The sequence below is a fragment of the Helianthus annuus genome, chromosome 6 (genome assembly GCF_002127325.2).
Source record: "Helianthus annuus cultivar XRQ/B chromosome 6, HanXRQr2.0-SUNRISE, whole genome shotgun sequence".
Lineage (NCBI taxonomy): Eukaryota > Viridiplantae > Streptophyta > Magnoliopsida > Asterales > Asteraceae > Helianthus > Helianthus annuus.
Genome location: NC_035438.2, coordinates 12,376,281 through 12,386,644, shown reverse-complemented (window position 1 = coordinate 12,386,644; position 10,364 = coordinate 12,376,281). Strand labels below are relative to the sequence as shown.

Here is a 10,364-nt window from a genome sequence, read left to right as displayed (position 1 = left end):
CCCACTTAAATAATTGACTTCGGCCCACTACGTGTTCTATTTTTATTAGGGAATGTTGCATGTTCACCGGCCCACTTGTGCTATAAATCACGTAGACCCTTTTCTTCTATTGATTCACAACTTAAAATATCACTTAGCAAACCCTAGACCCCTAAGAATATCGACGGCAGCAGCTCTCGAAGAACCATCCCTTCGTAATTGCTCTAGCATACACTACGTCATCATCGGTTAGTATAATATTACTGATTTCAATGTAGACTATGACATGTGATTTTGTGTGCTAATACATGATGTAATAATGTTGAAATTATAAGTTAGTGGCTGTTATCGGTTTGTGTGAAATCATATTGTGTGCACAATCTTTTAATGGATGCCATCGGTTGTGAGGATCCATGGAAGGAAGTCACATGGTTGCACAAAATTAATATCCTGAATATGAACTTGGCGGCTCATGTGCAACCAAACCAAACATGTGATCATTTAATGAGGATGTCAGTGAGAGTATTATATGCCTGGATGATAAATTGCATGACTTGTTTGATCATTACATAACATGATTTAATAGTAAACTGAACATGGAATACATAATAGTTGCTTATACGGTTGCTTCTTTGTTGCATGATAATAAGTAGTTTATGTATAATACTCACACAATGTAACCGATTGGGTAGAATGATAGGTTGCATGTGTTGTGCCATTGATATATTGATCATGTAGTGATTATGGTTGACAAAAAAATCACCCATCTAATATCCAATTGGACCAAACCATAGTAGCATGTGCATGCCTCATCATTCATTCTTGTCTTATATGTATCAGTTGACCTTGATGAATACCATTTGTTAAGCCAACCAAGTAGGGTGTTAGTGGTCCAATACATTTGATGGAAAGTGGGTTCTATCATGTCAATTGAATTAAGGGTTATAGAATTGAATTATAAACACAACAACAATGTGAATATGACGGCCATGGGTTTAATTGTGTGGTCGAATCAAATTGTGAGAACACTTAGTGGAGTTGTCAACAAGATTATTTATTGGGCAAGAAGACGATCATGACCGATGCAAATATATGACGGGCTGCAAATCAGTACCGGATCATTATTTAATATTAACTGGATGTTGGGCCGCATAACACCGTAGGAAACTGGACTGCTGGGTAAACGAACAAGGCAGCCCAGCAGGTTGCTAGAAAAGGGGGGCCGGGCTAAATGCATTGTTTGGGCCGTATGGGAAGTGGATTACGATTTGTAGTCGAACCTGTTATGAATGTATATGTTAACTGGATGTATGATGATGTTAAATGGATAATTGTTGAGTAATATAAGAACTTAGAATACATATTGTACATGCTTTATGGTAACTATTGCGCGTTACGATGCGATTAAATTGGGGCATAGATGACCTAGATATCGAATGAGAAACAGTAAATGAATTGCCATGAGGTTCGATACCTACCATTTGATGTTATAACCTGCATGATGATTTGTGTATGTTTCATGGAAGTCACTGGTGTAATATGTATGATACAATACGTGGTTTGTTGTGAATATAAAACTGATTGTCATCGGTAACTCTCTTAGGGCGCGGTTGATCAAACTGTTAAACGAGTAAATAGTCTTACCGAGCAAAACCAAGGTGAGTTCACTACATTCGAGCATGCGTCCCAGTGGTTGGGGACAGTCAGTGGGTATTCCATGGGGGAATGAGTCTTTGGGTAAAAACGAGTATATTGGTTAATATTCTCACCTATCATCTTTTGTAAGTCCCTCATCGGGTATTAGTTAGTAGCGCTACTTAGGTTTGGCACCCTCACCCCGTGCCTGTAGAGGACGGAGGTGAACTAATGACCCAGTCTGGCCCAGTACTAGATAGGAGTACGTGGGAAGGGCAGTCGTGTATTTCAGGAGCCGTCATTGTTCGGAAATGAGAGATTAACAATATTACTTGCATTGGTTATTGAACTGTTTTACATACAACGGGTAACAAACGTTTTCTAAAACTGTGAACTCGCCAGCTTTGTCTGATACACGTGTTACATGCTCGCAGGACGTTAGGCATCTTGGTATTGGGAAGCTTGCTATCTGGGAGTGCTGGAGTGGTCATGGATCGAGGCTCTTGGATTAAATTACACTGGATACATTGGTTTAAGCGTTATTATGAAACAATTGCTAAACAACTTATTACATGCTTCCGCTACACAATTTTTGAGAATTAATATTATGTTGACAACTTATTTTGGTAAATTAATGTCATGACTTATTTAAATATTTATCATTGGTTCAATGTGATTGGTGGCTCGTACTCTGATGCATAACACGCCTCGCGGGGTTTCCGCAGGTGAAATTTTTGGGGGTGTTACACAAGTCGTTAAACTTTTTGCTTTTGGACTCAACTAGTTAAAACCAATAAAACACAGGGACTCAAAAAGTAAGTTACCCATTATTTTATTAATGTTGATTTTGATTTGCCCGACTCTTACAACTCAACGATTGTATTTCTCTGCTACTGTTCTTGTTTAAGCTAAAATGAGTATTAACTCCTGATAAGGCTTATCTAATGCTCATGATAAATGATTACTCAGCTAAGTGAGAGAATGTAAGATTAAATATGTTTATTATGATATATTTAATCATGTAGCCATTATAATCATTTATATAATATAGATCAAAATATATTATACCTATAATATAATTAGTTGGTAATTGTTGATGGACTATATTACCCTTATTAATTAATTAAGTTTCTCTTTGGGTGTCTATAAGGAGATTACTAGAGAGGAATTAAGGTTAGACATTCATAACATCAATACATAATTCGTCTCCCCTATCTCTCCATAATCACGAATTCTTGACCCTAGAATTCGGTACTACCATCAAGAACATACATTCTAAACGGGAACCAAATCAAGCTGAGTATCATGTTGAACTACGTGGCTGCATCTGTCTCTGGATTATCTGCTGACCTATCTGCTGTAACATGTATGAGTTACATGTTTTCCATTATGTTTAAACATAACTGATCAACAAACCAAACAAGACATGTAATGGTAATGATCAATTCCGTTACCTCATATTACCTCATACATTCTATTCCATCGTCCATTCCATTACCCATACCAAACATACCATTGGTGTAAATCGCAAAAAGTTAGGTGTGAATAGTAGACCCTATACAAATTCCACAATTACAAAACCGACCTCAAAGAATACCTAACGCTCAAAAAAGCCCCTCAACCTTATATGATACAGCCGCCAGTATATTACCCATTCCCGTTCATTTTCTGCAAACCCTAGTTTCTCTCTCTGTATCAAAATCATCATTCAAATTCGATTCAAAGGCAAGTTTACATTTACGTTTCTGTATCTATTCATCGCGTAATTATTATTCGATATCATTATGGATTAATTCAATTTCATGAATAACAGCTGATAGTAATGACCGGCGGTACAGATGTTACGGAGAGTAGTTTATCATGTGTTAAATGCGGAAAACCTGCTCATCTTCAGTATGTGTTTATCATTTCTGATATTTACTTGCAATTAATTACTTGACCTCCTTCAATTTATTCATGCGATTAACATCGATTTTGATTGTTGACCTGATCAGTTTTTAATTATAATATTAATTAATATTAATCTTTATTAGGCACATGATCATGAGAAAACTAGAAAACTCAATATCGGACATGTGTAATATATACAGCATACATGTGTAATATATACCGCTTATATGTAGTACTACATATACTGCATATATGCTGTATACGATATATTGCGCAATACTACATATATGCAATATATACTGCATATATGTAATACATCATATACTGCATATATGTGGTATGCACCGCATATATGTAGTACATATGCTGTATATATGTAGGATATACTGAATATCTGTAGTATCGCGCATTATATCGTATGCAGCATATATGCACCGCATATACGTAGTACATATGCTGTATATATGTAGGATATACTGAATATCTGTAGTATCGTACATTATATCGTATGCTGCATATATGCAGTATATGTAGTACTATATATAAGTGGTATATACTACACATGTATGCGGTATATATTACACATGTTCGGTATTGAGTTTTCTAGTCTTCTCATGATTCTTCCCCTGCTAGTTTAGAAAGAAATGTTAGATAATTTTATGTGTGAAATTTCAGGTGCCCTAAGTGTGTTGAGTTGAAGCTTCCTCGTGAAGGTGCTTCTTTCTGGTTTGTTGCTGTTCTGCTCTGTTTTTTTGTTCTTTTTATTGGTTGTTTAGGTTACTGTGATGATCATGATATCGATTTGTTTTAGTTATAATTGGATTGTGTTAGCATTGAGCTTTTGATGTTATTGTTGACAGTACTCAGGACTGTTTTAAGGCATCTTGGAGTTCTCATAAAGCAGTTCATTTGAAGGCAAAGTTGTCGTCGATTGGATCGAACACGCCATGGGAAAGTGGTATAGCTTCTCCGAGTGATGGTTGGTTGTATTGTTTGAGGAAAGGACAGTCGCGGACAGCGCAAATGCCTCATTTTGACTGGACAGGGTATTGTTCTGGGCGAAGTTTTTTTATTATTTTTGGGAAAAAATGTTGTTTTTAATATGTTATGGTTTGGTAACATGGCTAATGATAGGATTAAGTAGGGCGGACTTATCATTGTTGGACTGTTTTGGGTTGGAATCATGTCACCTAGGCTAATTGATGAGATTTTGTTTTATGTTAGAACTGCATAGATAATGTAACGGAGAACATATTTGACACGTACTCTCACTACTTGACGACCAATGCTATGAATGAATAGTTATTTGTTTGAATTGTATGTACTTGAGAACATCATCATCATCATCATACTCTGTAAATCCCATCAATAGCAAAGCTAAGGTAGGGTCTGAGGAGGGTAAGATGTAGACAACCTTACCTCTACCCCGTAGTAATAGAGAGGCTGCTTCCAGTGAGACCCCCGGCTTGATAGTAGTTTTGCATCAAGCCTTGGACACAAGGCACATGACACTCAACAATCGGGACAAAGACTCTTTCGGCTATCAACGCCACCACATGATGCATGATTAACCATCCCCCTCTTTTAGTGTTATTTTAACGAAATTAGTAAACTAACGTTAAAGTTAGTGCACTTTCACTTTTCCCCCCGAGCGCCCACACATATATACATTATACGTGCATACCGCAAGCGGGGCTAGTATGTACTTGAGAACGTTATTATATAATGAATGATGCTTTGTTTAAGTTTAAACTGTATATAGCTGAAAACAGTTAAGAGATACCTATATTACTAGAGGTCTAACGTAAAGTCTGGCATCATTCTTTATAGTTGGATAAATATCTTCAGTATTTCCTATTGTAAGGACAAATTAGAAGTCAATTATGATTATTACAATATTATTATCTGTGAATTAGATTTTAAAGAAGTTAGTTTATAAAAATAAAGTCTGATAGTCTTTTAGTTCTTGTCTTGCTGCTGGATTTGCGCTTGTTTTTATATCTTTGATCAATATATTTGAATGATCTTAATGTTTGTTTCTAAAGTTCCATTAATTTTTTTTTGCAGACCATTAAGACCATATCCCATATCAAAAAAGCGTGTAGTACCAGCAGGCATTGAGCTACCCGACTGGGCAGTTGATGTGAGTTATCAAGATTATAATTGAATTTTGTTATTTTAAGCTACTTGTTTGCTCGTATCGAAAGGCACTTAGTAAACACTGGTAATATTAACCTTGCAGGGAATTCCAAAAATCGAGCCTGCTAGTGATCTGCAGCATGTTGTTGAGGTAGTCTTATAAACTATGCTGGATTTATTTTATTTATTTATTTATATATTTATTCATAGTTGTGATCTAATCATTTAATGCGCTTTTCAAATACTTTGTTTCCGAAGATTAAATCTGCAGAGAAAATTGCGAGAATGAGAGAAACTAACCGAGTAAGTTTTTTGTTATTTTTTAATTTTTATAAGTTCAGTTATTGCTTTTGAAATATGTATAGAAATATAATGCTTCATGTCATTTTACTATTAGTAACGAATCATATTTTCACAGATAGCAAGGGAAGTTTTGGATGCGGCTGCACGTGTTGTGCGCCCTGGTGTGACCACCGATGAAATTGATGCTGTGGTTCATGAAGCAACCATTGCCGCTGGTATGTAAAGTTTTTTTCTGTATCCAATCCATCGATTTCAGGAAAAGTATTCTTATTGTCTATTCCTCTGCACTTTTTAACACATTTATTTTTGTATTTACAAGACGTAAAGTACATGTAAGTATAATTATTGTTTGTTTTTCGGTTTTTCCAAAACTGAATACTTATTAACATCAAATATGAATAATGAAAGTAGTCTATTTCACATTCCAAATCAGATTCTAATTAAATTTGTTTATGTCTACTCATTGCAGGAGCATATCCATCTCCATTGAATTATCATTTCTTCCCCAAGTCTTGCTGCACGTAAGTACTTTTGACTCTGTATGAATGATACTCAAAATGTGTTGTAGCCATCTTTTTTTTCATTGACACGAGTGCTTATATATCCAGGTCTGTTAACGAAGTAATCTGCCATGGGATTCCAGACGCAAGGTATCGATCATATGCATCCTCGATGTTGTGAACCCTTATCTATTTCCTTTACTGTTTCAATCCTGATTTTCATGTTTATCAAGAATTTCAAGAATTTGTATTTTTTGGTCTAGTGTTACTTCCATTTGGTCTGTGAATCTTGATTAATATTCTGCTTTGTGACTTTGTAATTATTTCTTCCAGGAAATTAGAGGATGGAGATATCGTGAACGTTGACATATCCCTTTATTATAAAGGGGTCCATGGTGAGGTTTACTACTCCTATGCAGTTAATGCAGTAAAACATCGGATATTGGTAAAGGACCGATATTTGAAATATAGGTTATCTTGGTGAGATATCGGTGGGATATCAATAGTTTTAATATAATGCAGAATTTATATATATAGCAATTTAACACCAATAATTCAGTGATATATCAGTGATATATCGGTTATATCGGTCAAATATCGGTGATATATCGGTGAGATATCGGTCAAATCGGTCAATATCGCCGATAATATCGGTACCGATATTTTGACCGATATTTGACACCGATATTTTACTAAGGGACCGATATGACCGATATAACCGATATCTCACCGATATTAACTGCATAGCTCAGCTCTTATACTTTAGAAAATGTGGTTTTTGTTTATTTCCTGAACAACCTTTTAGAAGCAAAACTGACCCATATACTATTGTAATTAACTTTTAAAGAGCATAGTATTTGAAAATCATAGAGACAGAGTATGTATGATCCTACATCCTATAGGAAGAAACACTTGTAGGATACTTCTAGAACTCTTCGAAAATTCATAAAGTAAAACCAAATGGTTAAAGAGGCTTTGAAAAAGTTTTTTCTTTTAAAGCTTTGGCCTAAATGGTTAAGAGTGGTTAACGTGGTTTGTTAAACCAACCGCTTGTCTTTGCAGGTGACTTAAATGAAACCTTTTTTGTTGGTAATGTGGATGAGGCATCTCAACAACTGGTCAAATGTACTTATGAGTGTTTGGAAAAAGCAATAGCTATCGGTAAGTATTGTCACCTCATGTATCATTCATAAAAAAACTAACATTGATCAAGTGACATTTATTTTATATGAAATTTGGATAAAATACACCCTTCTTATTAAATGATTTAAATCATAAATGTACTTTTAACTTCTTTGAATAGGCTTTAGGAACACGCCTTATACTACTGTCTTTTATATTTGTAATCCGTTCTGATGAATTTCTTATCAATCCAGTCAAACCTGGAGTACGCTTTCGTGAAATTGGGGAAATTATAAATAGACATGCGACGATGTCTGGTTTATCAGTGGTAAATTATACAACTATATAATTCGTCTTCCCAACGTTTTTAATATATTGCATCTTCTGATAATTTTTTTTTGCATCGACTCTTATGTTTCCGAATTCAGGTGAAATCCTATTGCGGGCATGGTATTGGAGATCTCTTCCATTGTGCACCAAACATACCCCATTATGCCAGTATCCTACAGATTGCCTTTCATATACAACATAATATAATCCAACTTGGGTAATTTGGTAAAACATCAAAGCGGGTTATATTTGGTAATTTGTTTAAATTGACCCGTCTATAGAAATTGCTATCTCTATCCCGTTATTACCATGGTGACCTTAACTTGAAGTAGGAAATAAAGCAGTTGGTGTGATGAAAGCTGGACAGACCTTCACTATTGAACCTATGATAAACGCTGGTAATTTGCGCAATATTTGAAATACGATGTTTTCGCCAATTTCTTTATTTGTCTTTACTAAGATATAGTTCAACGCTTTGAATACAGGCGTGTGGCGTGATCGGATGTGGCCTGATGGCTGGACTGCTGTTACTGCAGATGGCAAACGCAGTGCTCAGTTTGAACATACCCTTTTGGTATGCTACTTGCAAAGTTTATACGCATGATAGCATCTTGTAACAATTTTTTTGTAAAGTTTAGAGTAAACTTCCGTTTTGCTCCCTGTGGTTTGGTCACTTTAACGGTTTTGCCCCAAACCTTTAAAAATAGCCATTTTACTCCTTGATGTTTTGGTTTTGTTGCCAGTTTGCTCCCTGCGGGGAGCAAAATGGAAAAACAAACAATTTAAATAGAGTTAGAGGCGGGGAGCAAACTGGCAAAAAAATCGAAACATCAGGGAGTAAAAATGGCTATTTTTAAAGGTTTGGAGCAAAACCGTTAAAGTGACCAAACCACAGGGAGCAAAAAGGAAGTTTACTCTAAAGTTTATATAACCAATTAAGATATATAAGTTTCCTAATGTTTATGGTATCATGCAGGTAACTGAGACTGGAGCGGAAGTTCTTACGGCACGACTTCCCACATCTCCCAAGGTTTTCCCGTGGTTAAATTAACAGCGGGCATGTTCTGTATTGTTAAAAAGGTTGATTTGAGCAGACGAAACATTTATTATGAGATGTATTAATTTTGGGTATGAAGAGTGAAAAGTGGGAGAGGTTTATATTATATATGTGACATGTATTAATAATGAGGTGATTTGGGAATTTTGGTTTCAAATTCATCTCTATTTAAACAATGGTTTGGATTTATTTAGATTACTTGATGCTTTCATAATTTTGGTTTTAAGACATAACGTAAGTCGATCCATTCATAAGTAAACGGGTTGAAGTTGGCATCTATTAGCACTTGCTCCCACATTCCTTTATTTATTTTCTGGAAATACACATGGGCTTTTGTTGTAATAAAGAGATGCAATCTGGCTGTAAAGCAGAACACTGTGGTTTAAGTTGGTATTTCACACCTCAAACATTGTAGGTGATTGCCTTAGAACAAGAACCAAGCGCAATGCAAAAGGAGTAGCGCCCTTGGGGTGGAGGAGCTGCATGTACGGCTTTAGACTGAGCGGAAGCATGTTGCTGACCTCCGGGCAAAGCAGGGCGGTTGCCAAATCAGCTATGATGTTGGGTGAGCAAACCCGACTTGATCAGTAGTTTAGCACTCTTATAGTAATATACATGAGAACCAGTGACGACTTACGGTTGCCACCTGAATCCCCTTCACATTCTAGCTAGATAGTTTTGTTTATTATATGAACATATTTTGCATACTATCATAATTGAAATGAAATCTTCACATAGATTTTGAATATTCCTGATTTACAAGATTTTTTATTTTATTTGGAACGTGTTATCTCTATTTACAATATCGTAGATATCTTTTATATTGTTAAGAATAACTATCAGCAACGGATTGATCCGGCAATGATTCGTTGATGACCTGTCGGTGAGCGTATGTTGTTGATCTGCAATGATAGTCACTGGCTATTTGTTGGTATATCGTTGATGAATATATTATAGGTGATCGGTCAGTGAAATGTCCACTAATTCGTCGATATGGTCCACCGGTGAAGTCTATACCACACTCAATTTTCTCATGAATTTAATCGATGGGTCACCAACGATTGGTATGTGTTGGCAAACATAGGTGGAAACCTTTTATTTATTGACTTCTGAATCAATTACAGTGAAAACAAGTCTGAAATTTATAATTGATTTACAGACCAACAGAGGGGGTTAGATCTTGTGAGCTGTAAATTTGACTTGGGTTTAAAATGGGAGACGACGTGAGCTCATCCCATGAATATCTTCAAAATACTTTCCTTTTAAGTGGCGAAACTTGAGATTTCCGACCGGGGAGGCGGAAGTCACCGGACCTAAAAATTTCTATAAAACCCGGGGGGTCGAAAACGTATATGCCCAAAAATTTCTATACGAAAATTACATACTCTCTGCTACTGAGCAAAAAGTTC

The 10,364-nt window shown here is 35.8% G+C and overlaps 1 protein-coding gene across 2 annotated transcripts; it reads left to right on the top strand.

Annotated features, from left to right (window-relative positions):
* Positions 1 to 3,202: 3,202 nt before the first annotated feature.
* Positions 3,203 to 9,153, top strand: LOC110864741 (methionine aminopeptidase 1A). 2 transcript variants are annotated; one of them, XM_022113868.2, is made up of 17 exons: positions 3,203 to 3,339; positions 3,428 to 3,507; positions 4,180 to 4,230; positions 4,365 to 4,550; positions 5,572 to 5,647; positions 5,747 to 5,794; positions 5,902 to 5,946; positions 6,062 to 6,161; positions 6,416 to 6,467; positions 6,555 to 6,596; positions 6,780 to 6,841; positions 7,509 to 7,607; positions 7,823 to 7,896; positions 7,997 to 8,066; positions 8,231 to 8,296; positions 8,384 to 8,472; positions 8,875 to 9,153. In XM_022113868.2, exons 2-17 carry the CDS (start codon positions 3,437 to 3,439, stop codon positions 8,947 to 8,949), a joined length of 1,206 nt encoding a protein of 401 aa, XP_021969560.1. In that variant the 5' UTR covers positions 3,203 to 3,339; positions 3,428 to 3,436; the 3' UTR covers positions 8,950 to 9,153. The 2 variants fall into 2 exon arrangements, with proteins under 2 accessions (XP_021969560.1, XP_021969561.1); XM_022113869.2 differs by having other exon boundaries at positions 3,249 to 3,351.
* Positions 9,154 to 10,364: the final 1,211 nt, after the last annotated feature.

Coding starts and splice junctions, on each gene's coding strand:
- LOC110864741 (XM_022113868.2), top strand. CDS start 3,437: ATGACCGGCGGTACAGATGTTACGGAGAGTAGTTTATCATGTGTTAAA. Junction 4,231..4,364: donor CGTGAAGGTGCTTCTTTCTG/GTTTGTTGCTGT, acceptor TATTGTTGACAG/TACTCAGGACTGTTTTAAGG. Junction 8,473..8,874: donor AGTTTGAACATACCCTTTTG/GTATGCTACTTG, acceptor GGTATCATGCAG/GTAACTGAGACTGGAGCGGA.